The sequence below is a fragment of the Mytilus trossulus genome, chromosome 9 (genome assembly GCF_036588685.1).
Source record: "Mytilus trossulus isolate FHL-02 chromosome 9, PNRI_Mtr1.1.1.hap1, whole genome shotgun sequence".
Lineage (NCBI taxonomy): Eukaryota > Metazoa > Mollusca > Bivalvia > Mytilida > Mytilidae > Mytilus > Mytilus trossulus.
The window spans coordinates 60,901,999-60,919,883 of record NC_086381.1 but is presented as its reverse complement, the minus strand read 5'-3'; the positions used below and the strand labels follow the sequence as shown (position 1 = coordinate 60,919,883).

Below are 17,885 nucleotides of genomic sequence, written 5' to 3'. Positions count from 1 at the left end.
ATTCGAGCGTCACTGATGAGTCTTTTGTAGACGAAACGCGCGTCTGGCGTATATACTAAATTTAGTCCTGGTATTTATGATGAGTTCATATACTGTAAATTCAGAAATCAATGCGAGGTTTTTATTATTGCGAAAAATGCGACTGAGTTGTAAACACAATAATTTAAACTCGCATTTTGAAATAATTTATATGAATATAATAGGATTTTTCTCAAAATCGTAAAAATTAAAATCGCATTTAAGCCTTAAATGACAAAATCGAAATAATAAATGCACGCAATAATTTCTGAATTTACAGTACTACTCTTATTTCATTTCAGAAAGTACAACGTCCGGTTTATTTGACAAGAAAATCAGAGACAATATTCAGACAAAAGCAATTCTAACTGCAATATTCATACACAAAGGTACGAATATGCAAAACTAAGTTTACATAATAACATAGACGTATACATTAAATAATAAATGGAGTATACACAAGCATCTTTTTAAAGTCGAAACTGTAATAATTGGATTAGTTAGTACGTATACGCAATACATCATTGTACGAAACACATATATTACGAGACGTAATGTAATAACTGATGACATGCTGATTCCCATAGAGTATAAAGCAAATTCACAAAAATACTGAACTCGGAGAAATTCAAAACGGAAAGTTTCTAATCAAATGGCAGAATCAAATGGTAAAACACATCAAACGAATGGAGATCAACTGTCATATTCCTCACTTGATACGGGCATTTTCAGTTGTAGAAAATGGTGGATTAAACGTTGTTTTATAGCGCGAAACCTCTCATTTGTATGACAGTCGCACCAAATACCAAAAGAGTAAATATTCTTGTACAGGTCAAACATTTCAGTGTGTACGTAATTCGACAACAGATATTATTTTAGAGTAGATAACATTTTTGTGTGACCTTTCATACCCGCACGGCCTCGCATGATAAAATCGTATGTACTTGTATCTTATTAAAACTTAATAAAATTTGAATATGATATTTGCCCCTTGTAAATGCAATTCGTTTTGTAAGGATTTATTTTGTATATTTTGCAATCTCTGTTAAATATTGAAGAACATTAAACATTTAGTTAAACGAACCAAACACTGTACGTTTCCAAATAATGCAATTATCAAACTATTTTGGTTGCTGATGACACAAAATGGTATCAGATGATTTGCGAACGCTTTACGTGTAAAAGACAAGATCCATCCTTATCGAACTAGTCTAGACGTACAAACTTTCATTAGAAATTGCAGAGAACTTCAAAGGTGCATGTTCATGCATACATTTAGATATTACAAGTGGTTAAAATACCCTTTCCTTTTTTCAGATAAAACAACGCCGGGTATTTTAAGTATAACAAACGAAGATAATATTGAGACAAAGGTTAATCAAAGCACATGTAACGTAAATCAAGGTATGAACACTTATTTATACGAAATAAAGTCATTCAATATACCCCTGATACTGTGGATTATTTTTGATAGTTTTCGTGGATTGAGGAAGATTTGTATTTCCTTTTATGTTAGTTTTCATCAACAAACAATCATTTACGTAAAAAGTAACGCAACTCAGAGGAAAATCAATTCGGAAAGTCCATAATCACATGGCAAAATCAAATAACAAAACGCATCAAAAACGAATGGACAAGAACTGTCATATTCCTGATTTGGAACAGGCATTTTCAAATGTAGAAAATGATCCATTGTAAAACACTCAAATTCGTTGTTTACAAAAAAAAATGTTATTTGAATCCGCACAAAATAAAATATATTTTATGTTCAGAAATTGATACTGATTTATCTAATTGTGCAAATAACAAAATATAATGATAGTACTTTAGAATTAATTACAACAAGATATAGAACATGGTTAGAAAAGAAGAAAAAACATATCAAAGCAACCATAAACAAGATACATTCATGCATGGCAAAACAAATACAACAAAAAAATAGATATGTTTAGATACAATAGTATTGTACTGTTAATCTGTAGATACTTGTGTGCATACCCGACATATTTTCTGGAATAACATCTTCGGATATGTATTAATTCATTTTGATGTAAAAATCTTTTAAATATTATATTCTAACTGAACAGGTCTTTCTGAACGAGAAGTTTATGTGTATACAATTGGATTTGGTGGATTACTTATATTGAATGTATCTGCTGTTTCTATATTTTTATGCTGTCGTAAAGAAAAACAACATCAGCAAGATAAGACAATTGCAGAACAAAATGACAATTCAACCAACGAAGAAGAAATAACCAGGATTGATCGTTCATCCGAAAGTATCATTGAACAAGTTATCTGTGACGACACTACATCCGGGTCCGGAGTGTTGTCTTCAAGAATTCAAAATTCTGGATACCTCCATCCATACACAACATTTACTGAAAGAAAGGAGACACACTTTTATTGCACGAAAATAAACTTTCATCAGAGCAGTAGCACGTATTCTGTTTCGAAACTTCCCAAGGTTGCGTCTAGATATACCCATTCTGTCAAACAACTGGAACATGAACATACAGAAGTGCAGACAATACCAAAATGTAATGACACAGAACTACATACTGTTCATTATTTAGAACTAGTGGATGTTCCTAAAAAGACGTGATGTGTGCTTCAGAATGCTTCGCTGAATTGTTTTAACAGTACAACATATTTTTGGTATGAGAGTTGCAACCAGTTCAGTATCAGCAGTGTGAAGTGTGAACCACCTCTGCTGATCTGATACGTATCACTAAACACTTTCAAAGGATTTTTTTTTACCTTAGATAAAGAGAAACATTTTTTATCAAACTTCAACAATTGAAAACATAAATATCAGTAACCAACATGATCGATTTTGTTCATTGTTTTTCGATTATGGTTGTATTAAACTTCCTTACATTGAACATATCCCGGAAAAAAATCTTCATTTCGGATATTTGATGTTTTTAATATTATTTAGTATAAAATGCGATGCGAGTTATAGGTAGAAGAGACAGGTATCTTGATGCATCAGAAACACTAGGGGACGTCTAGGAGTTTACCATGTGCTGATATCAAAATAAAAATATGATTTGAAACAGTGTCTCTTGAATTATAGATATCAAAGGTTGTCCTTTAAACTGAAAAAAACAAAAAAAAAGAATATTACATATACTGAATTTTACCACTAAGACTTCAAGAACGAAATTTGATCATTCACTTTTATAGGTTTTTGACACACAATTGTATTCGAAAAATATCTGTACCAAGTCTGGAACGTGGCAGTTTTTTTTCAATTATTCATACACATCTCGAGTGCTTTTATAGACTTCCATATGTCTGGGTTACTAAGTATCTTAGTTTTCACTTTTGAAAATTTCCACATTGTTTTCATGACCTTTTTAACCTGATTATACAGCAGTATTCTGTTTCTTATTTTCATTCTTGAGTTTAATGTTGGCTACGTTTGCTAATATCCACTCATTTGAACTTGTTCTCATTATCAAAAGAACTTGCACAAGTCAAATGTACATTTATACGCAATTAAATTGACAAAGTGATTACGAACGTGACGAAGGTATATTTTTTTTTGTAAATCTGTTATGATATATTTACACTAAATTTATTACATGTGTACCTAGATCAATACTTTGTGTCTTTCTGCCTTATGTTGATATTGGAAAGAAAACTCCGTTCACCTGATTATTACATACACTGTGATTATATGTTGTGATGTAAAAGTACTTTTTCAGGGGAAGAAAGGGTTGCAGGCTGCCATATTTTTTTAGGCAATGTATCTTTATGAGAGACTGTCAAAACGTATAACAATAATTCATAGACCATTACTATTAAGTGTCTTTAAATATCAGCTGTTTTTGTACGAGGCTAGGAAACCAGGTGTATGCGAGCTTTTGGCGAGCAATTACAGCTGTTTCGAGCCGAGTTCAGATACAGCTGATATTTTAAGACACTTAAGTTATTTATTTTTTTGCAATTAATTCTGTATATTATTTGTGTGTTGAAAGACATAAAAACGCATGTTTTGCATTTATTTTCGATTTAAAATCCCTTGAGGCGCGTGCAGTAATACGATACAGTAATCACACATTCAGTTGAAGACGGGTTCGCAAAAAAGAATCTCGAATGGTCAACAATAATTTATCGCTCAGGGTGAATAATTATCTTTTTTAACATAACAACTAAATTCAACAGTAAAAACAAATAACAAAACAATGTCCAATTTGAAACAGGAGTGTACGAGTTGTCCTACGCTTCAGACTCGACATTCACCAAACATGCATGTTGAAATTGACATGGTTTGTTTGTTACACAATCATACGCATTCAAGATTTGAAATCGATAGTTGTCATCGTGGAAAAGATTGTCGTTCAAATGTGTATGTAATATGAAAAAATTTGATTATTTTTGCTATAAAGAAATGTTTGAAAACAAAAAGAACGTATAATAGAAATCATTAATTCGCAATTAATACGTCATTGGAATGCGATTGAGGTCACGCAGGTTCAAACAATACTCAGTCCGGCAGTGGGCGGAGCTTGAAAGCAATATCTGTATAGTATACAGATACAGCATAGCGATATATGTAGGGTTGTATCTGTATAGTAGAGCACCCAATTGCAGGATAAAGTACTTTTTGTTGGTACCTGTCTATAATTTATGTCCCATGTTATCATTCTTTACATAACTCAAGCCGTTCAGTACGTTTTGTTAAGGGTCCTGCATTGCTAACTCCGCAGAAAAGCATGATGGCTGAAAGACGATATTTTAGCCAACGACTTTCAGTATATTATATACATGTACATCGAAAAACCCTATTATTTAGTTAAAACGATACACAATTTATGTAGAAGAGATTATCTTTAATAAAGTAAGTATCCCGTTCGATATTTCGTGTCACATTTACGATTCCGTATAATTACTTAAATTAAGTAAATTTTACATTCCAATTTCAGTGTCGTAATTTTGTATCATACTAACTATATCAATTCAACCTATGAATATCTTGGACATTAACTCGTGATATCTTTATTCAAATACAATTGGCTTTCCATATATCTTTTGAGTTATTTTAAGTGTGAGTGATGTTTCAATACATAGATATATATATAGGAAGAAGTGGTTTGAGTGCTAATGAGACAACCGTCTATCCAAGTCACAATTTATAAAAGTAACCAATTAAAGGTCTATTTACTTCAACACGGAGCCTTGACTCACATCAAACAGCAAATTATGAAGATCTCCAGCGTATTACTAATGTAAAACCTTTCAAACGGGAAACCAACAGTCTAATCTATATTCAAAAACGAGAAAAAAGAAACAGTTATGAACCATATGGACAAATGTACATTTAAGTTTTTTTTGTTTTTTTTATTCAATTCATATCTACATGTACTATAGACGGTTGTCTAAATTTTTAGGTTAATGTTCATACTGTATGTATAATTGTCTTTACCATGCATGTTGATAATTGAAATTTGTAACAAACACGAATAAGTATTAAAATATACGTAAATGTAACATTTGCAATAGTAGTGCAGGTTTTTTCCCGGGATTCTATGAATGCATGATAAGTAATTGTTGACAGATGGACATACATTTACAAAATGCGATACCAATGATAACAATGTGTAACTGTCATAGCTGGGGATATGAACATATACATTATCTAATTTCAACTGAGTTATCTTGTTTTCAAATCATCACAAAATTTATAAATTCAAACGTAAAAAGTAAAACCACTAAAAAAAACTGCACTTCGAGGAAAAATGATCGACACGAATATCTACAATGAGAAGAATACATTAATGAAAGAAGCAATATTCCAGTAATAGTTTCAAACAAAATCAAACAATTGAGCCTTGATTTCATAGTTAGAAACGAGCAACTGATTCTTTGATTTGTTATAACAAAGTGACAACGGTTTTGACAGACCATCACTTGTTCCCAATAATTCTCTATGTTGTTGTCCGTCAGGGGAGATAACTACAACATTTTTCGATTCAAATCCAGCAACATACACATTACCATTCGTATCTACATCAATACCTAGGGGAGAATTCAGAATTCTTTCGTTTTGGAAAGTCCATAGCGGTTTACCTTGCTGATTATAACAAGTAACGGTATGAACCAGACGGTTTGTTTGATATATTTGGTTTCCAAAAGTTGCAATGTAACAGCCACTTGGCATTTTTTCTCTGACTATGATACTTGTAGACTCGTCACATGGATTGATCATGTGTATCCCTTTGTCTAAACCAGAACAAATTAATCGATTATCATTTAGTGCTATTCCATAATTATACGAATCGAGTGTAATTGTTTTTTTTATTACTTTCTTCTCCAAGTCTATAATGGTAATACATTTCTTCGGTGTACCACCAGATGTAACAGCTAATGCATTGTTATCACTGATATACACTACATCAAACGCGTTGCATGGCGTCTTGACCTCGAAGACTTTAAATCCTGAATCGCTGAATACTTTTACTGCATATTCGTAGTAGTAAGTGAACGCCATCCTACCATCTGGTAGCGAGCAGCAGCCAAAAATGCGATTTCCTATATTTTTTATTGTATTGTTCAGTTTCAGTTTGATATTTTCAATGGATCTTGTTTGAACTACTGGTACAATTATCTGTGCTTGTCTGGTCTTCCTCCACGTAAGAACAATTTCGCATGGTTTTGCTTCAATGTGGATATCTCCAAAACTTTTGATATCGGTCAAGATGTTCTGAAAAGCAGTGTTGAGTTTGTATTTTAGAGAATGATTCTTTAAATTGTCTTCTTGGAGTAGTGAGATCAGAATATCATCTTTGCTAGATATGTCATCTTCGACTTGCTTAATTGAAAGAAACAGTTGAAGTTCCGTTGCGTGTTGTTTTATGTTAACAATTTTTCTCTGTTTATCTGATATTTCTTTTTCTTTCTTTTCTAATGCAGCCATCAACTGACGAATTTTCGAGTTCTCTTTTTCTTCAACGGCATAAAGTTGTTTCAATAAATCTTCCTGTAGTTTGTCTAGATGGTTATTGATCGTTGCTCTTGTCTTTCGAATATCTTTCTCAATTTCTTTTCTTTTCTCTTTCAATGTCGACAGATTTTTTTGTTGGTGTTGACGGATTTTCTGTAAGTTTTCGGCTACTTCAATCAATGTTTCCTCGATCTCGTATACAGCATTTGAGGTTTTGACATTTTTAATGACGTCATCTAAATTTTCGATATCCCGGCATTCTTTGTGGCTTTCAATTACACATTTTCCACAGCAAGGACTTTCATGAATCCGGCAATAAATTATAAACTTTTCTTGGTGTTTATCACAATTTTGAGTGATCCTTAGTACATCACTAGGTAATTTCTGGTATTCCTCAATTCCAATGGTTTTGTGGTTTCTTGATGACTTGGACAAACTATGGTGTTCCTGACAGTCTTTACAAAGTCCTTCGTCACATTCCGTACACCAGACTACGGATGGTTTGGTAATGTGTCGGAGATCACACACACCACAACTGTTGGAGAAGGATGCCATATATATCACGACACTACAAGGAAACATTTAGAAATAAATAATTAGAGAAATTATATAGAATTAATAAAACAAAGTCCTGCGAAATAAGCCATTTGTAAAAGTTTGTACCTTCGTGATTATAGATATATCTGATAACAACATTATTATACATTAATTAATCATGTTAAAAGAAGATATCGATGTTTGCTGTTTTGTTGTGACACATGATTGCTAATATAAACTAATTCAAAAAAATTAACTGGTTGATATGTTGGTCTTTAGCAATAACACCACGTCTCTTTTTTTAAATACATGAAATGGAACTCCGAAAATGCTTTTTTTTTTTTAAAGTTGCATGCGACAGATTATGTTTTATTTAATCCAAATGATATCAGAACTTCTGGCAAATGAACTGTTAGCGTGCTATATGTAAAATTTAAAAAAGGAAAAGATGTGAACTGCGTTTAATCCTTAAAAAGCAAAACGTATAATAAATGAAAACATTAATATGCTTCAACATGTTATAGGACATTATGTTGACATCAATTTGTACTTGAATAAGATATCTTACAACAATTTGTACTTAAATAACATATCTTACAACAACTAAATAACATATATTACAACAAATGTATTTAAAAACGATTGATACATTTCCTATATTTTCTAAGTAAAACATGATATTTGGGAGGATTGCTTGTTATGTTGGTTATAATGTCATAATATCAAGTGACAATTTAACTTCTTAGTATGAAAGGTTTGGTCGGTCGTTGAGTGTATTGGTCGATTTGTTGCTTTATTGACTTGTGGATAAATTGAAAAGATTAATTTGACAATTTTTTTGCTACTAATAATAAACATCAACCTTTCAGTATTTTTCATTGAAAAATTCATACCACATTACAACCTAAAAAGAGTTCGAAATGACATGGTACGTCATTAATTTATGTACAAAACGTTTAATAGACACAATACAAAGCAAAGAACGAAAGCAATAACATTCTGGCTTATAATTTGTGTACAGGGATACATCAAACCTACCTATAATATGGAACATGAATTTAAAAGTACATCATACATCAAAATCTGACTTGTTTTAGTGTATATGTGGTAGAACTGTTAATGAAATTACTCTTCACAAAAGACCAACTGACACCAACAATTAACAACTATATGTCACCGGATGGCCTTCAAAAATGAGACACGCCCATTCCACATAGTCGATCAGCTATAAAAAGGCCACGAAATGTACTGATTTTATTTCATAGATGAAATACACAATATCCTTTCGTGTCGATCATGTAGCTAGGAACAAACAGTTAAAACCAGTTGAATACTAAAGGATTGATACAAAGGCTAAAGACAAAACCTATAAAGAACAGCGATATACAGACAGAAAGTAAAAATAAGAGATTCAAATACTCATGAATTTACTTTACTTTATAACTTGCCATTTTGTAAAATCTTACATACTCCTTTTTCAATTTTTTCTACAAAAACTATGCACTTGAATATAAATATATATATACAACTCGTCTAAACATTAACCCAACAATGTTAGATCTGTAAATTTGCTTTCGCAAATTTTTTGTTCTTCCCTCGCCGGGATTCGAACCCTTGCTACTGTGATGTCGTGACACCACATCGCCTGCACTGCAGCCGTCCCGCTAGACCACACGACCACCTAGCCCAATGCGTCACTGTTTTAGTCTTGTATGGAAGAAACGCGCGTCTGACTTTTTAAAAAATTTCAAACCTTGTTACATATGTTTTCCATTTATTTGTTTTACAGTTCTGTCATGTTATATTATCACTGTATTTAACATTGCCATAAATGCGGGATGTTTGGCATGCCACGAAACCAGGTTCAATCCACCATTTTTTTCTTAAACTATCCTATACCAAGTCAAAAAAAGGGCCAATGTTATATTATAGTTCGTTTCTGTGTGTGTTACATTTAAATGTTGTGTTTCTGTTGTGTCGTAATTCTCCGTTTATATTTGATGCGCTTCCATCAGTTTTAGTTAGTCCCATTTTTTATCTCAGGCGATTTGTTAATTGCAAACAGCATTATACTACTGTTGTCTTTATTTGTGAACTCAAATACAATTTTTTTGCTATAAAGAATTAAAGATTCAAGGCAAAATAAAGTATTTTGTAACACGGCAAGCTTTTTAGAAAGCTGCTACTTGTATTTATTGACAGCCATGTGTAAATTATCTCATTAATGTGTTGTGTAAATCAATAATTCAATAAACACATTCCCAAATTAAGCGATGAAAGGTCTCGATATGACAATATATATAAAAAGGTGCAAACGTGAAAACATGAATGTTTGTATTTTCAATAATATCCATTCCCTCCATTTTTCACTTCATAAAATGCAAACAAAATGAAAATGTCATAACCATTCGGTATTTACAACAAAAACGAAAGTAGCTTCATGTAATACGTACACGTTAGCCTATTTATATTTTACATAGTCAATACTAAACCTCTAACTTACCTTTGATACAGGTTTTGTCATAAATAATATCTTAATATTGTGTAGAAACAATTGTATTTTACCCTCGAGATTATACCTTGTTATTTTGAGGTCCTTATTTGCAGATAGTTTATCACGTGACCGTTTTATAAACTCATATATGGCGCAAATATTCAAATGTGTATAATACGCATAAATACTGTTTTTCGCATATTACCATTATTCAATTTCTGTTTGATCCTACTGTTATGATAGTTGATGCACGTAGCATTGATGTATATAAGTATGTCGGTTCATTTTAAAATCTAGTGGTGAAGCAGACGGTGCTATATAAGTATGCATGACTCATAACCTAATCAATTAGGATCTGGATTTAACGTGCACCTTACAAGGCAAAAAAAATTAAAGAATGAAGAAAGTAAGCAAACATTATAAAGTATGCATAAAAATGAGGTAAAAATTAAAGAAAAAACGGTTGAAAATTCCTTATACAAACATTTATCGCTCAGTAATCTTGATTTTCATAGGCTAATGTATGCATTACAAGCTGAGCTTGTAATGTTCATGGACTGGTTTTAAAAAAAGGCATCAACTGATACAAATCCTGAAAAATTGCATGCTGGTTAAGGCTGAATGGAGATATAAACAGTCATGTGGATTAAATATTATATTTATATTCATTTTTGAAAAGTCACAAAAAAACTGAGCTCCGAGGAAAATTTAAAACAAAAAGTCCCTCATCAAATGGCAAAATCCATCAAACGAATGACAGCAACTGTTATATTCCTGACATGGTACTTGGATTGTTAAATGTAGAACATGGATGATTTGACCTAGTTTTATAGCCCTAAACCTCAAACTTGTACGAGAGTTGCATCCAATTCCATTATATTTACAACGACGCGTTAACAAAACATATATAAAAGATAAAATTGTCAAAATAGGGGTGGGGCAGTCATCACTAGAGTACTGATTTCATTCTAGCTTATACACCTTTCAAAACAGAAAACAGTCTCATTCTATATATTTTGTCTTTCTCTCGAAATCAGTTAAACAGCTAAACTACAGATATTATTTCTTTTTATATAAGTATTTTAAGAGCCTATCATTATTATTTTCCTAATAAATAGTAGTATTTCAGAATGGTTGATCTTGTCTTATTTTTTCAAATCTATGTTTATCTTGATAATTTTACGCATGTATGTTGAGTTGTTATTTATTCTCACGATTTCCAGTATGTTAAAGTCGTCAAGACACTCATAAATAGTATGTAGCAGGGATAAGTTGTATATGATTAAAGATGATACAAATAGAAAATAACTGTCATGCAATGTAACCAACAGAACCGATTTTGTTATTGTGTTTTATTTACTTGTCAATTTACGCACCAAACATCTGTATATTAAAAGCTTATGAAGTTTTGATTTTTTTGAATGATATGAACATGAACACATAGGGGTATTTGAAACATCATTCGATTGGTCAACGCAGAACATTCTGATATATAATGGTATCCATTTTTTTTTTATCTTTAATCTGTTACAAAGATATACATTTTCCATCTGATTTTTCTACATTTGTCTATGTACAATGGATATCTGCTGGGATATAAAGGCCTAAATTTACAAATAAACACAATAAACATTTTATGTGGAGGTATTTGTAATTACCCTTTAAATCTTATTCAATTTTATCCGATCACAATAACTTTACCAGTTGCACACGTGCAAAGGGATGATTAAGCCATTGCCAACGAGTAATATGAACAAAATCATTGCCTATTATGATCAGGACTTATGATCAGGACACTAATAAGGAAACAATTGTATTATTATCACAATGTAACAAATAACTGTTTAACAGTACATTGTACTTCCTATAAAAAAAGATGATTTCTGAAAAATGGAAAAATAAAATGGATTAATCACAAAACAATATGCTCAAAACTAATGAAAATGGATCTAAATGTAGAAGATTCAAAATCAAATGAGACATAACATCTGGTTTTCCCCAGTTAAACTATAACAATTTACATTCGACAATCAAGTATTGAATACATACATCAATAAAATAATGTAAATTTTACTACATGAACATTGCAATTGTCGGTTAAAATTTCATGAGCTTTTTGTCCTTAGCTCAAATCACTGTAAAACAATTAATCCATTGCAATGTATTGGTAAGGAAATGTTGTAACCAAGTGAACTTCATGAATCAACAATTGCAAAAAGAGTGTGTTCATTGCTTACCTGTCGATAGATTTCAAGATATGGACTCTTAGAATAGTGACTTTTAAACAAATATAACAAATGTAACATATTAATTGCAGCTAATAGTAAATACCTGTAGTGTAATTTTATGTATGTTTTATTGAAAATTTAGATCTTTGCTTCACTTAAAAGTATATTCTTATGGATTGGTTTCTTTTTATGCTTAAAAAAACAAACTATATTAATCATTGTTCAAGTGTTCACAAATTATTTTTTTTGCAAAATGTATATAAAAACGATAAATGGCACATAATGAAAAAGTTTGCTTTTCAGGAAAACAAAAATTAAAATGACATAATAATATCCTTATTCACAATCAGGATTGTTTTAGTTTGAATCATTTCAGTCAATGCATATGGCCAACACATCACTTTGTATGTTAGTTTTTATTTCCTTCAACACGTTTGGTAAGCATATACTACTTTTTAATTTAAGTTAGATTATCTTGGTTTTTAATTCATAGATGTTTTGACAACAATAGTACTTATGAATGATTTCAAGATTAACCAAAACTTTAAACAGAACTTTTTTAAAATGCAAAGTAACTACTGGTGAAAACAAGTAAGTCATTGTGTTTGTAGTTCTGTGGTCTATTTTGAAAGTACATGTAAGCATATTTAGCATTGAGAAATGGCGAATAGAAAAAAAACGTACCATCACGAATGTAAATTTTCATAAGTGAAATGTTTATAACAGCATACTTTCTTTTGTTTTATCATAATTGATTTATTAGGGTCTGATGTATTAAAACTTTAAATATAAACCATAAAGGTGTAAAATCGATAGAAAATACTTGTATATTGCAGTTTGGACAATACAGGATTTGCACAACTTGAAAACAAAATGGATGACTCATTTGGGTAATTACATTAAACAACAACTTATTATGTGTGCTTTTCTAATATATATGTTATCTATACAGAGAAAATTTAAATATAAAAGATGTACAAGATGTATATTAACTGTTTTTTATAATAATTGTTTTACAATTCTGGTTATCCTTTTTGAAAGTAACAAAACGAATTAATGAATTGATAACAAAAAACGTTCCAAAGAGCTTGTTGTAAACTGTATAAATATTCAATCATACTGTTACAAGAGCGGAAAGAGAACAAAGTGATGATATAATGTAAGTAAGGCAAGTTGCGCTATGCAATTAAATCTGTTGATTTATGTGTGTTTAATATCCTGTTTTGAATGGCTGATAGTCTGCTGCATCTTCTAAACTGACATTTATATACACACACCGTGCAAGAATATTCAGTCCAGACCATTCAGTACATAAAAGTTCAAATTTGATTGTAATTGTTGTCAAAAAAGCCAAATCGTTGATATCCCAAAATTTAAAGTGGGGTCTTGCAACATATAACTTTTTCACATCCAACACCATCAAAATTTATTGTAAAACAGGTATAATTGGAATTTCTCTGAGGTTATGCACTGTCTACAAAATAAGAACTTAACTAGAGATTTGTAGTAACGACAATTTTCCTCAAATTTGTAGCATGTATAGGGTAAACAAACTTATTGCCAGATAAGCAAAATTGTGTTATAAAAGTTCAACTTCATTTCCAAATTGTTTGTTCAGGTTGTTTTAGTGTAAAGGAATTTACCAATATGACAAAAGTACAATTGACATACACAGCAAACAACCAACCTAAGACTTGTGCTATACAGTGTGAGAAATGGAGTTTCTTCGCTGTTCTTGTAAGTATTTGGTTTCAAAATACATTTTGGTGAAAGTATTAGCATATTTATATGTTTTATTTACCGAATAATGCTCACTATATACTTTCTATTGGGAATTTATTATTTACAGTTTAAGGTTTAAAGATTCTTAGATATTAAGCGAACATATGCAAATAGCATATACTATATTAAATGCATATATTCGGACACTATTTGTACCTACCGGTTTATACTTTTTATGGGGTTTGTTCATACATAAGCATAACAAATGGGATCTTTTTACTCTTTCGAAGCACCTGATATCATCCCAATTTTTAGTGCTCTTGGTGTTGCTCAGTCTTTAGTTTTGATGTTTTTTGTGTGTAATGTTGATTGTCTATAGGTCATTTTCCTTTTCAATCATGGCTTTGACAGGTTATTTTTTACTCATAAGTTGCAATGTCTCTCGGTATCTTCTATATTCTATATTCGAACACCTTATTTGTATATTACATTCATAGTTGACAGTTAATTGTAAAGTAACAATATATTCCTAATACAGTTGGTTGCACTAGAGTCAGGACATAACCATGATAACTTGATTCAAAAGAAATGATAAACACGTGACACTTTTTTGTTGTTGATTTTATTCATTCCCCGAACTTATCGGACAACCTTCACTTTTAATACATTATGCTTTATTCACCGTATAGCTCACGCTCAATTATAAATTTTGGGAGAGAAAGGGCCACGTTTTAACAGTAACCAATCTTTGTTTAGGATCTCGAATGTTACTGTTTCGACGAAGATACATTTAGGAACTTGATGAAAGGTTGGTCGAACCGATGTCATCGAAAGTGTCCTGATTATACAGATAGCATGTACTGTGGATCTAATGACAGGAATTATGTCAATGTGAACAAATATGAACAAGGTAAGAATTTAGTAGAAACATGGTCGTAGTATTTTTAAATAGCGTGGTAAAACATCTCAATGGTGATTAACTAGTTCAACCTTTAGCTTTCGGTTTATTTAGACCTATGGTATACGGATGTTTAATTGGATATGGTCATCAGGACATTTGTAAGTTAAAATACAAACGAAATTCTACTCCGATTTACCATGCAGGATTATCATATTCCCAACTACGTCGACTAAAGAACTAGCTAGTGCCTCGTGAAGTATGCTTATTGTATACTTTACATATCTTATTACATCTCATTAGGGAATAAGACGTAATTATGACTTGATGCAATGCAATTAGTCTACCCTTATGAAATTTTGTTTTCAAGTCGTAGACAACAAAAAAAATTCATTGAGGGTTATCACGCAAAAATGAAACAAAAAACATGTGTCAGTCTCTTTGAATATGTGTAATGGACATTTCAGACAACAACCAAAATATCTTTTAGGTGTTTTTGATTCAAAGCTCCTTTTTGATAGTGCTTCTGTTTCTGCATGATTTAACAGATATATATTTAGTTATTCCTTAATTTTTCTACCCTCATGCAAAACTACCTAAATTTGATTTAACGAGTTTATGTTTACCTCACAAACTTGTTTCAAAAAAAGAGCATGCATGTACCCTTATTTGTATTCGATATCAACTATTTTATGTACAGCAATAGTTTTTTGTTCTTATCGGCTATTACGTGTTGTTTTTTTGTTAGTTTATCATTCTGACGTTATATGTCTTGAAGGTTTGTCTGACGATCTCAAGGACAACGATATTGACTGTCTGGCTGCCACTACAGATGAAAAGCGAATACACCTTAAACAAATGTCATGTGAACAGGCTGTTTCGTTTATTTGCAGTGGACATTGTTTGTATTTACTTTATATATAATTCAACAACAAAAAACAGTTGACAACAACAGTTGTAGACATTACAATTGAATTTCACCAGTATTGCATTCTGCTTACATTTTAAATTAATCACTTAGATATCTTAAAAATATTCTTGTTTCGTGGAAATATATATGTTTTAATTGGTTTCATAACAAATGTATTTTTTTACTTTTTGATATCAGTTATAGTTAAAAAGGGAATTAAACATGCATTCTGTGGGTGGGTTATTACTATCTAGTTTAAATGATAATGGCAATATTCAATTACTAAGAGTTGTGTTACCTATTTCTCTATGTTAACACTTTCATTAAGTTCGCAAAATCAAACATTAAATATTTGAAAAAATAAGTGTACGTTCAAGAATGAAGTAAAAACTACCGACATGAGTATGGTCATGCAAACAGTGTTTGTGTTTTATAATTTATTGGAAATTCACATATATCCGTTGCAAAGAATGAAATGTGCATCGTCTCAACCTTTTAAAGTCATTTATGAATAAACGAATAGTCAATGAAAATTTCGTCGTTTTGACTTATGGTACTAGATTAGCTGCAAAAATTATCTCAGTTTAGTTATACGAGAAAAATCACTTCATGCAAGAAAAAAATATCATTCACATCCCTAAGAAAAAGTTTATTTTATGACAGTTAATTACAATTTCTTGACCAATCAAGTGTCTTGATTTTCCTATTTAAGTTTCATTTGAATACTATATTAGTAAAGTAAGAATATATGCATGAATTACAACATGTATAGGTTTCCAATATATATTTTCAGAACCACAAAGGCCATCGGCTTATTTTAAACTAGTTCTTTCGTCCTTTATTTAAAATATACTGAGTTCCTTGCCAAAGCGTCCCGATTTAGTTTTCATGGAATGTACCTATGACTATCCGTAACTTAACAAATCAAGTAATTATCAAAGGTACCAGGATTATAATTCTATAAGCCAAACGTGTGTTTCGTCTTTATAAGACACATCAGTGACGCTCAGAACAAAATAGTTATAAAGGCAAATAAGTACAAAATGATGGAGCATTGAGGACTCAAAATTCCAAAAAGTTGTGCCAAACACTGCTATGGTAATCTATGCCTTTTATACAAAAAAAAATCATTAGTTTTTCGAAAAATTCATAGTTTTGTAAACATGAAATTGATATAAATGACCATATAATTGATATTCATGTCAACATCGAACCTCCGGGACGAAACTTCAACCAGCAGTTGCATCGACCTAGTTGTGTAAATAGTTATCAAAGGTACCAGGATTATAACTTTATACACTGGACGAGCGTTTTGTCTACATACAACTCATCAGTGTCGTTCATTTTCTATGATAACAAATCAAAGTAGACTATATACTTAGATTTAATTTCTATAATAAAACAATAATTCCCATTTTAAATTTCCAGTACGTAATATTATGTCGTTTCTCATTATAGTTAATACACATGCCGGCGAAAAGTTGCCGTTCAAAAAAGCAAAACATTATTGTGAAAACTTGCAGAGTAAATTGATGAACTTGAACGAAAGTCTACCTCAGAAGATGAAAGACGACGTCTTTAATTGGGTCGGCACATTCAGGCAGTTCATATACAGTCGTGACAGTAGGTACCATTTTTCCCTTTCTTTTGTATTGAAACAAAACTAATCTGTAAAAGATGATTAGAATAAATTCATCGATTGAAAAGAGGGAAGAAAGATACCAAAGGGACAATCAAACTCATAGATTGAAAATAAATGGACAATGCCATGGTTAAAGAAAAAAGAAAAACAGACAAATAACCGTGCAGAAGACACAATAAAGAAAAGTAAAGACTAAGCTACAGAACCAAAACTAAAAACTGGGGATGATTTCTGGTGCTCTAGAATGGTTAGCAGATCCTGCTCCACATATGGCGTATTGCTAATCTGATAAATAAATTTCGGTAGGTAACATTCGTGAAAATTGTAGGGTCTTGTAGTTACAAATGTTTGACATAAGGAACACATTTGATATCATCTATGAAGTGGTTATTCCATAACGGTCGGCCAACTTGTGATGGCGTCCGTAAAATCTACGATTTAGAAAAGTATCGTATTGGTTTGTGACCAGGATTTAGTTTTTTTA

The 17,885-nt window shown here is 31.3% G+C and overlaps 1 protein-coding gene across 1 annotated transcript; it reads right to left on the bottom strand.

Moving 5' to 3' along the window:
• Nucleotides 1–5,740: 5,740 nt before the first annotated feature.
• LOC134683189 (uncharacterized) lies at nt 5,741–10,115 on the bottom strand. Its single transcript, XM_063542331.1, has 2 exons — nt 10,087–10,115; nt 5,741–7,538 (listed from the first exon to the last, which is right to left on the bottom strand). The coding sequence occupies exon 2, from the start codon at nt 7,523–7,525 to the stop codon at nt 5,834–5,836; it is 1,692 nt and encodes a 563-aa protein (XP_063398401.1). The 5' UTR covers nt 7,526–7,538; nt 10,087–10,115; the 3' UTR covers nt 5,741–5,833.
• Nucleotides 10,116–17,885: the final 7,770 nt, after the last annotated feature.